The sequence below is a fragment of the Poromitra crassiceps genome (assembly GCF_964638095.1).
Source record: "Poromitra crassiceps genome assembly, chromosome: 29".
In the NCBI taxonomy this organism is placed as follows: domain Eukaryota; kingdom Metazoa; phylum Chordata; class Actinopteri; order Beryciformes; family Melamphaidae; genus Poromitra; species Poromitra crassiceps.
The window spans coordinates 15,495,772-15,512,924 of record NC_139641.1 but is presented as its reverse complement, the minus strand read 5'-3'; the positions used below and the strand labels follow the sequence as shown (position 1 = coordinate 15,512,924).

Sequence of the window (17,153 nt, the reverse complement as noted above, 5' to 3'; positions counted from 1 at the left end):
GTTTTTAAGTGGCCCGCCATGAATTTAGAAAAAACAAGTCCCCCCCCCCGCCTTTTTTTGAATGTTTAATACTAATGTTATGTTAAATTATCTCTGTCTTAACCTGTTGGCGCAGGAAAATAAACTTTGAAAACATACAGAAATACCCATTGTAATAGGTGAGCACATCAATAAACTATGTGTCATATATTTATTTAGGTAGAAAGGGTTTTCTTGTCCAATTCTTTTTCCGCGGAAAAAAAAGAAAAATATTTTTCTGTATGCGGCCGACAACCAAAAAAGTTTGGCCACCCCTGCTCTAGCCAGTTAACTCTGTTTACATTTTAAAAACTACAAACTTACATTAACACGACATGCATATAGGCTATTATACATCAAACTCTTGAGCTACTTCTGCTCTCACTCAGAATGTCAAAATATATAAGCGATGTCATGTATAGTTTTTGAGATATTAACGTTTGTTTCGCACAACTCATAGGCATACTATTAACTGCCGCGGGGTTCCGCATTTCTGGGTGGCAAGTGACGTAATTCGTCCTATAGGGCAATTATGAGAATGTGCAAAAAGAAAAAAGGCAATAGTAAAGAAATTCTTCTTGAGCGGGGATCAACTTGATCAGGTTGGGTCCAGATCGATTGGTTACAATTGTGTCTATTCCGGGCTCCTTGCATAGAGACAGTCCACATGTCTGGGAACGCCCACAAAATGTTAAACCGTTGGCGCGCGAGTGGGGTAAAACCGCCCATATATCTCATGGGCTGACTCACCAAAAGACGGTGCTGCGGCTCTAAACTACATGTTTGGGGGTTCTAGAGCAGAACACAAGACGTCTGCTCAGATGTGCGTTTACTGCGGTGTCTGCCTGGGCTGGGCTATCAGCTAAATTCTAACTTTGCTGAATGGATAGAACGGGGGAATTTACCCCACCCTGACTCCACCCCCAGGCTAATCCAGCGTCTATTGTGGGCGTTCCTAGAGCCTGTATGGGTGTTCCCAGACATGCGGACTGTCTCTATTGAAAAAGTTTGAGGACCTTGAGCAAGACAACCCCCAGCCACCCCCCCCCCCCGTGACGTAATACAAAAAGAAGGTGTGTGTGTGTGTGTGTGTGTGTGTGTGTGTGTGTGTGTGTGTGTGTGTGTGTGTGTGTGTGTGTGTGTGTGTGTGTGTGTGTGTGTGTGTGTGTGTGTGTGTGTGTGTGTGTGTGTGTGTGTGTCTGTGTGTGAGTGAATGAATGAATGAATGAATGAAAGTTTTATTTACGTGTCAGGACAAATTACATGACCCATCCCACATGGGATTATCAGACACATCAACATAAAGTTATTACCATACCGATTCCGGTGCATAAACAATACATTCAGGAAATGGACAGCAAAACACAGATTTAACTACACTATGTAAGTAAAATATATGAATTATCTATCATATGTCATCTTTTTCCTCCTATCCCACGCATATGAAATATATTCGGAAAAAAGCCAAGATGTTGTCAAAAAGAAACTCAAGTATGGCTCCTTCTTCAAAATCTAACGGGTTTAGTGTTTAGTGTGCGTGTGTCTGTCTGTGCGTGTGCGTGCGTGCGTGCGTGCGCGCGGGGGGAGGGGGCGCACTGGGTGTCTCCAATCAGTGCGACCACCGCCTTTGACGCACGGCTGAGTCAACGGGCGCTGCGCGTAATTGATAATTCTGCCCCAGACAAAAGAGCGCACACATGCCTCCGTCCAAGTGAGTATTCAACCATACTACTATAAAGCTGCCAACTTCACGCCAAGTTTCCCAGACACCGAGACACGAGAAACAGAGGAGTGGATGTCTCGCAAATTCCAGACCAGCGGATCTCGACATCAGGTAGGGGCAAAGATAGGCTACCTATTACTATTCTTTTTTTGAATTATTATATTTATGATAGATTAAAAATAAAAATATGTTAATAGGCTACTACTACTACTACTACTAACTATAAAACTATAACTATACTAATAGTAATTAATACACAACACAAAATAAATTAGGTAGATAATTTGATTTGATTTATTGATTTGCACTGTATAAGACAATACACGCCAAGTGTATTTCACCTGGAGGGGAAATTAATAAAATACAATATCAGTGCTTGGAGAGGTAAGAAACCCTGGAAGGGCTTATCGAGAACCTCACCATGTAAAAACATATATATATTTAATATATATATATATATATATATATTAAGTACAACCAAGGAGATAGTACAGATAAGTATCATAGCTGTGGCTGGCAGTGCACAATTCATGACTTTGCATGTTTTTTTTTTGTTTTTTTTTAAGAAATGTGAGCTCAAACATGTTTTGGATTCCTGCCTGTGCTAAGATACTTGGTTTTGTCACATCACATTGGACTGCATTTATATAGCGCTTTTTTGGGGGGCATTGGCATTTTTTTTTTTTTTTTTTTAGCTTTTTATTCTTTTCATGTTAATTTAGTCAATTGAAAACAATTTGTGTATCTTCTGGCAGCCTTTTAGGGCAGCATTCTGTCTCAGAATAAGATATCCTAATAGACAGCTATGGTATAGGCTACTATGTTTAAGTTTATTATGTGTTAGCAGGTGAGGGTGTTCAACAAAATACGCACCCTTATTATTATGTAACTGTAGGCTATTAAATATGAATAATTGATTGCATAGCCTACATAAGTTAGCCGTTAATATGCATCCTTGGATTACCGGTAACCATTTCTACTGACGTAACTTAGCCTATAGCCTAAGTTGAGTATCAGAGGAATAGCAGAGGTAGCTGTATTAAGTTGTATGGCTTTGGGTCATACATATAGCCTACATATGCCACACAATCCATTTACAGTACACACTCTCTCCTCCAAAGCACCTGACAGTACATGCTGTGAGTGCATTAACTGTTATTAATTTTTTAAATTTTTTTTTTTTTTTTTTTTTTTTTTAGCATAGCCGTCTCCAGTGGGAATAATCCATCCCTTACAACCCTAGAAGTGTCACCCTCTAGATTCAGCAGGAACCCCACTGACATCTGCCTTCTTCTTGTCTCCTACGTACAGGAAAACAATGGACCTGAAACCGTTATTGAAGAAGTTGGGCTCAATAGTCCGCGCCTTCTTCACCTTCCTCTTTGCACTGGTGGTGCTGGGGGTGATGGTGTGGGCGTACGTTCAAGGTTTCCAGTTGGTCACCTCTGAGTACGGCATCATCTCGTTCGGCTTCTACGGACTGCTGCTCGCGCTGCACGTGTTGGTCCAGAGCTTCTTCGCCTTCATCGAACACCGGCGGATGAAGGCGCGCACGGAGCCCTGCACCTTCACCAAGACCATCGGCTTCACCATCTCCGCCTACCAGGAGGACCCCGTCTACCTCAGAGAGTGCCTCAACTCCATCCGGGCGCTGGCGTATCCCCCCGAACTGCTGCGCATCATCATGGTGGTGGACGGGAACTCGGACGACGACCTGTACATGCGGGACATGTTCCGAGAGGTGTTCGCCGACCAAGACCCCGGCTGTTACGTGTGGCAGAATAACTACCATAGCTGGGTCCCCACCACACAGCCCCTGCAGGCGGAGGACGGGGGAGCAGGAGATGCTGCTGCTGCTGCTGCTTCTGTGACAGCAGAGGATCCACAGAGAGAAGAGGTCGAGCGGTTGATCAACAGCAAGAGGTGCGTGTGCATCCTGCAGAAGTGGGGTGGCAAGCGAGAGGTCATGTACACGGCCTTTAAAGCACTGGGATCGTCAGTTGACTATATACAGGTTTTTACCTTTTCTTTTCCCATGCATATTGCTCATGTATTTGTCAGTTGTAGGCTATTCACCTTATTCTTTGCCCACACACGGACGCTTCCGCATTACGTCATTTCGTAATAGTATTTCCATTTTAGACTTGCCAAAAACCCCGCAGGCAAGATGGCCGCCCACACTCCCCTCCTAAACTGGCAGAATTACTCCCCCATAAACTAACATATCTTGGCCAATAAGTATGTAACATACAAAACAAAACAACCCGTAATATCTTAATTTTATGTAGAATTCAGAGGACGTGTAACTGTTTAGTTAAACTTGCATTCCAGGAATATTGTGCTCTAAAGATGACGTTAGTGGCTCGAGACTGTGTCGTCCTGAAACCCACACGTTTTGCGCCAGCGTAACCTATGTGGGATTCGAAATAACGCCTCCGAGATAGAAAACGTTATGAATAGAGCCACATTATAAACAACAAACTAACGCTGGTGATCCGTATGGAAACAGTGTTACTCGAAATGGTTAAAAGTTATATAAATTTGGTCATTCAGTGGCATTTTACTGCCATATAACATAACTAACTAGCGGCTAATATTAGCCACAGGAGGCAACTAGCGCTGAACCCGAAGAACAAATACGTTTGCGTCGAACGCGGGAGAGAGAAAAAGTGGGCGTGGTGAATAAGGTGAATAGTTTCACAGATATGCCAGGACTCTTGTTTAAAATGAAAATGACAATTTGACAGAATTTTTGAATCACAAGACTGACTCTCTCTGCACCTCCCAGGTCTGTGACTCGGACACTAAGCTGGACCCTCTGGCGACGGTGGAGCTCTGTAAAGTGTTGGAGAGTAACCCCAAGTACGGCGCCGTGGGAGGAGACGTGATGATCCTCAACCTGAAAGAGTCGTACGTCAGCTTCATGAGTAGCCTGAGGTACTGGATGGCCTTCAACATCGAAAGGTCCTGCCAGTCCTTCTTCAACTGCGTGTCCTGCATCAGCGGCCCTTTGGGTAAGGAGAAGCACGTTTCTCTGTGTGGGACATCAATGATTCTACATGCAAATGCAAAATGGGTGGTATAGCCATGTCTTTTAGAACTGGTCATAACTGACATTTCTCCCTGTTTGGTGGGATCTTCTATGAAGGTCTGTATAGGAACGACCTCCTGCAGCAGTTTCTGGAGTCTTGGTACAATCAGAAGTTCCTGGGAACTCACTGCACCTTTGGTGACGACAGGCACCTCACCAACCGTATGCTGAGCATGGGCTATGCCACTAAGTAAGTCGCTTCTCAAAATTCGCATGCAGGCGTGGACTGCATAATCGGGCACGTCGGGCAAATGCCCGGTGGCCTGGCCTGGCCTGGCCTGCAATTTTTTTTTTTTTTTTTTTTTTTTTTTTTTGGTGCCCGCAGTCAGGCCACTCACTGAACAGCAGGCCAGGCGCCGCCTACTGGTTTACTAGTGGTTTTATTACTTTATTAGTTAGTCTGAAGTAATATTTACACTTCAGGGTTAAAGTGGGTGCATCTCATTGTAAAATTGGACTCGGCCCAAATTGGGCTTCAAACGGCCCAAATTGGGCTTCAAACGGCTCAAATCTGGCTTCAAACGGACCAAATTGGGCTTCAAACGGACCAAATCTGGCTTCAAACGACCCAAATTGGGCTTCAAACGGCCCAAATCTGGCTTCAAACGACCCAAATTGGGCTTCAAACGGCCCAAATTGGGCTTCAAACGGCCCAAATCTGGCTTCAAACGGCCCAAATTGGGCTTCAAACGGCCCAAATTTTTCGCGCGTCAGCCCGTATCGGCCTGGCCTGCTTGGTATCTAATGCCCGGCCTGAATTATGATCCCAGTCCGCCCCTGTTCGCATGTACAAAAATGACATTGCACACACCTATCTTGGAATGAAGTGATACACAACTGCATTACCCGGTATATTGATTCAAATGTTCAAGGTTTTCATAGATCTTTTTGTTTCTTCCTTCTTCAGATATACGGCCAGATCTAAATGCTACACGGAGACACCCGGCCAGTTCCTGCGCTGGCTCAACCAGCAGACGCGCTGGACCAAATCCTACTTCCGCGAGTGGCTCTACAACGCCATGTGGTGGCACAAGCACCACCTCTGGATGACCTACGAGTCCATCATCTCCGGGGTTTTCCCCTTCTTCGTCACCGCCACCATCATCCAGCTGTTCTGGACGGGCACGCTGTGGGACATCCTCTGGGTCCTGTGCTGCATCCAGCTGATCGGGCTGGTGAAGGCCTTTTACGCCTGCATCCTGCGTCGAGATCTGGTGATGCTCTTTATGTCCCTCTACTCCGTCATGTACATGACCAGCTTGCTGCCCGCAAAGTACTTTGCCATTCTCACCATGACCAAAAGCAGCTGGGGGACATCGGGCAGGCGCAAGATGGTAGGGAACTATATACCCCTCCTTCCTCTGTCGGTGTGGGCGGCCATTTTGTTAGGCGGGCTGTGTTACACCATCTACAAGGAGAGCCAGGAGAGCTGGTCCAGTCTGACCAAGATCGAGGAGACAAAGTTTCTTGTCTTTGGTTGTGCAGCATATGTGTTCTACTGGCTCCTCATGATATCCCTCTATTGGCTATGGTTCCGCAGGTTATGTCGGAAACGCTCGCAAAGTTACAACGTGAGCGTGTAGATCTGAAACCTCCAGCCGCCGACAGGAAGACGTTTATTTATGTGAATTGAACCACTTTCCTTATTCAGTTAATTTAAGTGAATTGAGCCTATTTATTTTTGTCTTGCAGTTGAATAACTGTTGTACAGGGGCTTCTCATGCAGCTGCTATAAACAAACAAACAGACTTTAAACATGATGACTGATAATGCATGTGGATAACAGCCATATTATGATTGTTGTTGTATACAGACTACCTGGGCAGTGACTTCTTTCAGGGGCACAGAGCATTTTTGAAAAAGTAACAGAAATATGACTGTTAGATAATATGTAAAAATGTTATCATTTGTATGCTTAAAGGAACACTCCGCCCATTTTCAACCAGCTTTGTATCATTAGAACATCAGTAGTATATCAGAAAACTGTAAACGGTTTTGAAGTCTGTCATTTAATTTGACAGTTATTGAGTGTTAAAGTGTGGACCAGTGACATCACTGGTCCACACTAACTCAAATTAATAACTCATCAACTCAAATCAACTCTCAATAACTGTCAAACTAGATGAATGATGCATAGTTTGACAGTTATTGAGAGTTGATTTGAGTTAATGAGTTATTAATTTGAGTTAGTGTGGACCAGTGATGTCACTGGTCCACACTTTAACACTCAATAACTGTCAAATTAAATGACAGATTTCAAAACCGTTTACAGTTTTCTGATATACTACTGATGTTCTAATGATACAAAGCTGGTTGAAAATGGGCGGAGTGTTCCTTTAACATGGAGACATTGTTGCACATAAATTGTACTGAGGGCTGTGTAGCCCATGCACTTCTCAGGACTATCTTTGTTATGAGACTATGATATCAGTTTATTCATGATATCTAAAGAACAAACAACTATTATTGAGACGTCATTTTTGTGTTTAGGGATACGTGTGTACGGGACTTTTGGTTTATGTGTCTATTTAAAAACATGTAAATTATAATGCTGTGTGCATGTACGATTGTTGCCATGGAAACCTAACCTCGCAAACAACCCAACTGAAGGTTGCTACAGTGTAGCTAGTACAGTGGCTACAGTGTGTCAGATTAGTAGTGGCCATTAGCATTACGGTAGTTCACCATTCTCATTATTGCACTGGATTTTTGCAGCATTGCAAATGGACTTGAAGACACATAATATGACAGTTATATCTTGCAGAGGACAGAAAATGAAGAAAAAACGTCCCTCTGAAAAAGACAACTGGACAAATGGACAAAGCATAATGATCGTGCTGTGAGTGAGAGCGGATCGAAGCATGTGATCACTTTGACTGAAACCTTGACTAATTGAAACGGCGTCAAAGGCATTGGCGTCATGAGCGACGACAGCTAGATAATCGTACATCAAGTTTTGTTTTCGGACGGATGTTTCGTGAAACATTGCATATTATATAGTTACTGTATTGATATGTGAATCATGGGCATACTGTATGAGATGTACTGTAGAAGAGCAAATAAAATATATTATATATTTATTATAATTGGTGACTAACTATATATATTATAAATATATATTTATATATTTTTCTAGGCAGTGCACAAACTGTGTGCCGGCGGAAATGATCAAAAGAAATGTGAATGCAGTAATGATTTTGGGACCTTGTTTAAAAAATGAACAAATAAAATGTTTTTCTGAGATGTACACTTGTGTTAAACAGGTGCCCAATGAATTGGTGTCACACATTACAAGACAGATACATTTGAATCACTGGTTGCAAGACAAAATATAACAGGACCTCCAATATACATGACATTATGCATTTACACCTGGCGTTAACATGCGTTTTCTGTGATCAGATTGCAATCAGATTGTGTTTTATCACTTGAAATGCCAGGTGTAAACACCCCCAAAACGCATTGAAGAAGGATTGCAATCTGATCGGCCAAAACCACCTCCGGAGGTGGTCAGGGATGCATTGTGTACACATTGAACACAAGTGTAAATGCAATGTGTCCTCTCAATCTGGATACAGCAACTTTATGTGGATTGAAAGGACACCCATTTCTGCAATCTGATTGCAATCAGATCCAGGTGTAAATGGCCTATGTGACAATAGGTTGAACATAAATCCACTTGAGGTACATTCAAAGAAGTGCAGTATTGTCATCGTTGTTAACAACAGTGAAGTGGGTGGTCAGATATTGTTGCAGTTCAATTTACCATAGTGTCACAACCATGCGTAGAATACATCACAAAAAGTGACAAGGATCTGCCGGTACAATAAAGTTGCAGATCTATCTAGGTTGATAATGCAGAAAAAGGGAGAGAAATGGCGGATGTTGCCACATAACAGCTAAGATAACTAGAATAGCTTATAAAAGTGTTGATGTGCAGATTAGCAGGGTTTGGTCAGTCAGTCAGTCTGTCGGTCAGTCCAGTGTGACGTGTTTGTGTGTGAAAGCATGTTTGGCTGCTGGTGGGAAACTTTGTAGAGGTGGAGGAGGGTGAGTGCCATCAGCCCCACTTGGTTGTCAAGACAACCACATACACATTCACATACACATGCACACGCACACACACACACACACACACACACACACACACACACACACACACACACACACACACACACACACACACACACACACACACACACACACACACACACACACACACACACACTTTATTTTGCCGTTTACTACTACTAGTCACTAAATATGAACTACAAATTAACTATATACACCTCTGTTCTCATTAATTATGAATGACCTTGAGAATAAATGTCCTGGGTGGTGTTGTGGCAATGTGTTGGTGCCAAATGCACTGGAATTGTCCTCCAGTATCAAACACAATTTATCTATGATGTTAATTTCTCCTCTCCACCATGCACAACCCTATGGTTAATTTTAGCTATAAAACTAACAACTAAATAATTATATATATGTATATATATATATATATATATATATATATATATATATATATATATATATATATATATATATATATATATATATATAAATGTTAATATATATTAACATTTTCTAAATCTTTTTCCTAGGCTGATCATATTCAGTATTTTCTATTCTTCCTGAAGAAGAGCGATGGACCACAGTAGCAGTCAGTAAGTCACCAAAGAGCTGCTTCAAAGTTCATGACTTTCTATCTGGGTTTGTGATAAGTGCAGAGGCAGCATAGCGGTGGTTGACGGTTACAGGTACGAGGAGGAGATAGCCGATCAAACAAACTCTCCTCTCGGGCAGCATCCCACACAAGTAGTTTTGCATTCCTCGACTACACTCCCCTCCTATTGTGCTTTCAAGCACAACATCACAATTAAGTGATTTCAATCATGAGAGACCGGTTGGTTTAGCAAGAGACCTTATAAGACCTGATGCATGCATGCATGCAAATTGCATGCATGGCAAGTACTTTGGCGTATGACCCCATTGTAAGGTGGCGCGCCTCTGTATTAAGTTATTAGCTGATTTGTTATCTTATTAAGTGAAGTTATTAAGTTGTTAAAGGTTGGCTTTACCGGTAATCAACCCGCTTTGTATCATAATCATCTAGTTAATATAAGCACATGGGCAGTGTTTTGCGCTCTGTTTACCTCATGGTGAATTTTCTCCTGCTCCTCTCTGCAGAAACTCTGCCCCCACCAGCTGCAAGTCATTAGGGCTTGTTAAGGCTCTCCATGTGATAGAGACAGTCGGTATGTGCGCGGCATGTGCGCGCGAGTGGGGTAAAACCGCCGATATATCTCATGGGTTGACTCACCAAAGGACGGTGCTGCGGCTCTAAACTACAGGTTTGGGGGTTCTAGAGCAGAACACAAGACGTCTGCTCAGATGTGCGTTTACTGCGGTGGTTAAATCCCCGATCGTGTCTGCCTGGGCTGGGCTATCAGCTAAATTCTAACTTTGCTGAATGGATAGAACGGGGGAATTTACCCCACCCTGACCACGCCCCCAGCCAGGCTGAGCCAGCTAACCCAGCGTCTATGATGAGACATCGCCTCAACCAATTCTCTGTGGATGTGCGCATACTTAAAAAATAAAAATAAACAATAACAGCCGCCGTTGGAGCAGATTCTGCCTCTGCAGCACAATTTCCGCAGCTCCGTTCTGACACAAAATACTTAAAGAAGTTACATATAGGGATAAAATTAAATAAAATTCTGCATTTATTGAACTTGATGGTGCATATATAACGAAACCTCTGGAAATTGCAAATTATTTCAACAATTATTTAACTGATAAAGTAAGTAAGATAAGAAGTCAAATTATGCCTGGGTGTGGTCATATAGAGATATAGAGATTATGCACGATAAGGACTGCAGCTTTCAATTCAGAATGATCAACGAAGGGGATCTTGAAAAACGTATTTTAGCAATTAAATGTGATAAACCATGTGGTATAGATCAGTGGTTCTCAAATGGGGGTCCGGGGACCCCCAGGGGTCCGTGGCACTTTGCCAGGGGGTCCGCGAAACGTTTTCAGGACAATAAAAATTACAACTTTTTTTTGTGTGCAAAAGCTTCATAGTTCAACGAAAATATTGTATGCTTTAAATCTAAGGTGGTTCATGGATTACATTCTAATCTAACAAACCTATCAATTTAAAAGTCAAGCACGTTACCGTGGAAACAATTAAGCTTAGCCCAAAATCACAAATCAGAATGAGGGGGTCCCCGGTATATTTTCTATCTTGTAAGGGCTCCTTGGCTGAAAGACATTTGAGAACCTCTGGTATAGATAACTTGGATGGCCGACTGCTACAGCTATCAGCAAGAATTCTGTTGAAGCCAATTTTTCATATTTTGCCTGTCTGGAGGGAATTGTGCATAAGCAGATTCAGCAATATTTTGAAGAAAACAATATTAACTCTGATTAGCAGCATGCCTATAAAGCAGGGTTTTCTACATGTTCAGCTTTAACATCCCTTACTGATGAGTGGCTAAAACTGATGGACAAGAAGTCAGTGGTGGGTGCTGTTCTGTTGGACTTCAGCGCAGCCTTCGATATCATTGACCATGAGTTATTATGAATGAAACTGTTGGCTTATGGGTTTAAAGATTCAGCTATTACATTTTTGAAAAGTTATTTGTCTAACAGACAGCAATGTGTAATGTTTAATGGCACCCTTTCAGACAGTGTAATGCTTGAAAGTGGCGTTCCACAAGGAAGCTGCTTGGGACCCCTGCTTTACTCCATCTTTGTTAATGATATGCCATTTATTTGAAGAATTGCACTTTTGGCCATTTACGCGGACGACACAAGCATACATGTCTCAGCGGAGAACATTGAATTAGTGAATAAATTGCTTCAACAGGAGCTAATGCTAGTTTTTTAATTGGATTTCTGAGAACAAGCTAAATTTAAATTTGCATATTTAAAAAAACTACTGCTTTCCCCATACTGTTGCTGGCAATGAAAGACACACCTGTTACAGTAGCCTATAGGAGCGTACCAATGTTGACTGAACGCACACATTCCCTTTTGATAATATATCATATAGCATATATCATATATGCCAACACGTGGGACATGCCAGCAAGATAGAACATTGTGCCACTGGGCGGGTATCTGAAAATGTACAGGTGTCTGTACATGTCTCGGGGGGGGGGTTCCTGCCGGTAAAACACCTCGCTGTCAGGTGAAAAGACGTGGCTGGCGACTGGACATGTATCGGAGGGAGGAAGCATAATGCTCGTCTACAACTTTCGCCAGATCGGTAGAGGGGGCGGAGCAATGGCCGGGACAGAGAGATTGGATTCACTTCAGTTTGCCTCCAAGGCAAAAGGCAGGGTAGAGGATGCAAGTCTATCAGAGCCTTTTACACACTAGAAGGTCCTGGGTTCGATTCCCACCTGGGACGCTGTGAGCGCTGAAGGAGTGCGTCGAGTGCCCACCGCCCGGGTGAGGTCGTCAAAAGGGCCTTTCTGTGTGGAGTTTGTATGTTCTCCCCGTGCCCCCTGAGGGTTTCCTTCATATAGGAACCCCTCACCAAAACATGCAATATCATGGTTGCTGAAGTGGTGCCTCCTCTGGTCGTTAGGGGCGCCTGTTCGGAGGAAGGGGAACTGGTTGGAATAGCGTGAACCTCCCACGTGCTATGTCCTACCGGTGAAGCTTCCCCTGTCAGGTGAAAAGAAGCGGCTGGCTAGGAAGCATGGAGCCAATTTCGGCTCTCCCCAGATCGGCAGAGGAGCAACCAGGATTGCAATTTTTATTTTTATTTTTAAAAGCACTAATGGGGGATACAAAATCAGGCGGTTGGGGGGGAAGGAATAAAAAATAAATAAAGAATAAAACCTACTACACCGCCTCGTGGAGCCTCATGTCAAACCCACACTGCTTTTATGAAAGGTTTTTTACAGGACAGGTGGTTGTAAATGGTTTTAAATACACAAAGTTGATTTTAAACCTCCTTCAAGGTTATGTTTTATCCCCCACTCTCTTCTCTGTTTACACCAACATCTCCTGCAGCAGTGGCAGAAATGACACTTTTAAAAGAAACATTTCTGTTACTTTGTGACAGACAATAAAGTGATCTTATCTTATCTTATCTTTAAGTGTAATCTGACATGTTTTTACATAACATCTAAGGGTGGAGCTCTGCTTTATCACTTTTTAAAGATGCATAAAAGGACACAGTGCAGTCAAATATATGATTCTGTTGGTGACTCCCTGTTTTGTGGGCCTACTAACAAACTATTGAAGAGCTCCAATTAAACTAGAGGCATGGGAGAGCTTCCACAGCCCAACTGACAATCAATAATAACATGCAAGGCTAACTCAACTGACAAATCCTTATATTCAGTGTACAGCAATATGTCATAAATAAGGTGTTCCCAATTGCACAAACACATGACATACAGTAACACCCAGAGTTCATATATTCACATAGGCTACCAACTGCACCTTTGTTAGTCATTTTTCTGTTTCAGAACTAAGGATGATTGATCAGGACCCCTACCTCACACCAGGCATTCTGATGTTAGGTGTGGATGTGGAGTACTCGCCTAATGGAAACTTTATGTTAATAATTACTTATATTATATAAGTCCTTCTTATGTATACTATTTCAATGCAAAGTATGATAAAACATTTTCTCTCAATATTCTTTATAATATATAATTGGGGCTGTGGCTGGATACATTTTCACACACACACATGCATGCACGCCCGCACGCCCACAGATACACACACACACACACACACACACACACACACACACACACACATAAACACACACACACACACACACACACGCACGCACGCACGCACGCACGCACACACACACACACACACACACACACACACACACACACACACACACACACACACACACACACACACACACACACACACACACATTTTCTGGACATAGTGTTTATCATTTTGACAAGTGGTCCTAAAATGCACATTCTATTATGAAAGGGAGCAATAGACCCTTCTCACGGGGGCCATTTTGTGTCGAGAAGCCAGGGTAAACACAGGTGCAAGCAAAACACTAACGAGGGTTTCCAAATCCCAATCATGGAAGTTGGAAACCCTCATTAGTGTTTTGCTTGCACCTGTGTTTACCCTGGCTTCTCGACACAAAATGGCCCCCGTGAGAAGGGTCTATTGGGCAAATCTCTCTGTTTCCATTTTTGTCCGGGAAGTGATGTCATCAGTGATGTCACTTGAGCAATTGTGCATTGTGACATCACTGATGATGTCATAGGCATCATCAGTGATGTCATAGGCATTGTGACATCATCAGTGATGTCATAAGAGCAATTGCGATCTCATCAGTGATGCCAAAGTTGTGACATCATCCATTTGTGACATCATCAGTGATGCCATAAGAGCAAGTGAGCTCCACACAGCGTGGCAAGCTGCGTATGCAAGCCGCAGGGCCAGCTCGGCGAGCTGCGGAGCTAGCAATCGAGCGCTTGTACCGCGCAAGATGTCTAGTAGTGCTCTAAATGAAATAAAATAGGAGTATATTACACAACCGTAATGATAATCTGTCATCTTCACTTCTATTCAAATGCTGTTGCCCAAAAACAAGGGAGGACCTGACCAGACGTTGGTGACCACCAGCATCACCAAGAAACACTTCCTAGACAACACAGCAGATAGTCAGGCAGTGAGTCAACATGTAAAGCCACTGTTGCTCTGCAGGAGAGCAGCTTCTCACATGAGTAGCAGAGTCTGGATTGCCACAAGTTCTGCATCAAACATGACTCATCAGATTTTGCACTGACACCCTATTGGTTCTGCATCAACATGACTCATCAGATTTTGCACTGACACCCTATTGGCCTCTTCGTGGCAGACAGCGAGAACATGGATCTTTCCTCCATGCACCTACCCCCCACAGTGTCTATTGAATGTTGAAATGATCTTTTAGTCAATAAGTCAAATTCTACTCCATTCTTTTATTATACCTGATTCAATTTAAAGTGGCTCACCGTCTTCACTATTCTAAGCATAAATTGCACAAGTTCCTGCCCTCTGTCTCTCTACTGTGTGTCAGGTGTCAGAGGGCACTCTGTCTCATGCCTTCTGGTTCTGCCCTTCACTGTCGGGATTTTGGGCCAAAACATTTGACTGGTACTCTAAGGCCTACAAAGTAGAACTCGTCATTTTTGGCTGCTCAGAGACTTCTCTGTGCTTCCCCACAGCTGTGCAACAGTCTCTGACACTGGGGACAACTGTTACCAAATAAATTATTCTGAAAGAATGGAAGTCCCCCTCTTCACCTTCTTTCCAACTGTGGTTGACAGACATGATCTCTGTTATAAGAATCGAGAGGCTCAGATCCCTGAGAACCAACTCACTTAAAAAGTTTCTAGACATAATGGGACCCGTTTCTAACCTACCTTGACGAGTGGATGACCTGCCCGACTAATTCCTGTTGGACACCTTGCGTGGGACCCCCCGTGCGCAACGTCTCTTACAAGCACATATGGATGGTATGGTATGGATGGTAGCACCACATCACAATAACTGATAATATTATATGTATTTCTTTCTTAAAAAAAAATCTTTCTCCTTTCCTGTGTCTGAGCTTGTTCGTCTGTTTGTTCATATTCTGTAAAAAAAGAACATTTGGTCTAAAGTAAAGATTTGGGGGCTGGAGCCCTAAGAGATCATGATCCGAGGCCCAGGCGAAACACGGAGGCCCTGTGAAGGCTCTGGGTAAAGCCTTTGGCGTAGTCTTCGCGCCCAGCCAAGCGCATAGGGCGCGCGGCGATTTTGACGTCATTGCACGGGGCGTGTCGGGGGGCGAGGCCTGAGCGCGGCGCGGCGCGTCCATGGAGATTTTTCTAGCAGCGCGTCGGGTTTTGGCACATTGTCAACATGGACGCTTTTGAGCGAAGACTGTCAGAACAAGTCCGCCTCTACCCGCATCTCTATGACACAACACGGAGAGACCACAAGGACCAGCAGAAGTCCACCAATTCCTGGCGAGAAATCGCCAGCACACTCGGAGCTGAGGAAGCAGCGTGCAGGAAGAAATGGAAGAATTGCTACACTGAAGCTATTGCCAGAGAAATGTAGCAACGAGCAACATGGGAAAAGTAGCTTGCCACACGCACTGACTATGTTCTGTTTTGGCCCGCGCAGAGTGCGCGCGCCCTCCACGGAGCCCCGCCTCCAGCGCGTGCGCGAAGAGTATGCCAGCCGCTTTTCTGGTCCCCCGGAGCTCTTGGGCCCCTGGGCCTGGTAGGCCCGTTCGGTAAAATACATCCCCGAGTGCTGCCGCCTGTGGGAATTGAACCCGGAGCTCCACGGTGACGGCGCTAAACTTAATGTTGAACTGACGTCTTAGGATAAATGGCCCGTCATGTTCTGTACAATGAAGCGGCTGTAATGAATCTGGGAAGGGGATTTAAAAAAGTGAGCAATGAAGAAAACTCCAGGAGCAAACGAGGATGACGAAGCCTAAGATCACTTCCCCTCACGGCTGTTTTCAATTAGTTTCTGCTTCCCCGCCCTGTCTGGGACCAGAACATCAGAAAGAGCTCCGGCACACATGTTGGGGCGGACGCTGCTTGGGGCGGACGCTGCATCTATTACCAAAGGGAAGCACAGAAAGCTGTGGAGATCATGTTGAGACTCTGGTTCTGAGAATCATTCCATCTCAGTGGCTCACGTTCTCTTCCAGGAAGCAGCTGTTAGTAACTTACTGACGATGGGATGAGGCTTTGCTTCAGAATTGCAGTAGCCCTTTTAACCGCTACGATGAAACGTTCTTCCATCCCAGCGGCGGCTGCAATGACGTCATAATGGAAACAAGATGGCAGACAGGGTGGGAAATGACAGTGGTTAAAGACTGCGGGTGATAATAAGATAGAGGCAAGGGAGGCAACAGGATAGGGAGGGAAATAAACACAAGTCATTTGAATATCATGTTTATGCTCTACATCAGGGGTGGCCAAACGTTTTTGGTTGTGGGGCCGCATACAGAAAAATATAAGGAGTCGCGGGCCAAACAATATTAAGCGCGGCAGCTTTCGCGGGCAAAAGAAATTGGACCAGAAAACCCTTGTGCCATCAAAAATGTAATTTCTACCTAAATAAATATATGACACATATTGTTTATTGATGTGCTCACCTATTACAATGGGTATTTCTGTATGTTTTCAAATTTTCTTTTCCTGTGCCACCAAGTTAAGACCGATAATTTAACATAACATTAGTATTAAACATTCATTCAGTATTAAGAATCTTTAAAAATAAATAGACCAGGTCAGGGTACTCGAGTATAACCCA

At 43.6% G+C, this 17,153-nt stretch overlaps 1 protein-coding gene across 1 annotated transcript; it reads left to right on the top strand.

Moving 5' to 3' along the window:
- Positions 1–3,059: 3,059 nt before the first annotated feature.
- Positions 3,060–6,415, top strand: has1 (hyaluronan synthase 1; the record flags this gene model as incomplete). Its single annotated transcript, XM_083662502.1, has 4 exons — positions 3,060–3,755; positions 4,530–4,755; positions 4,890–5,022; positions 5,740–6,415. The coding sequence occupies 4 exons, from the start codon at positions 3,060–3,062 to the stop codon at positions 6,413–6,415; spliced, it is 1,731 nt and encodes a 576-aa protein (XP_083518628.1).
- Between the last annotated feature and the right edge of the window lie 10,738 nt (positions 6,416–17,153).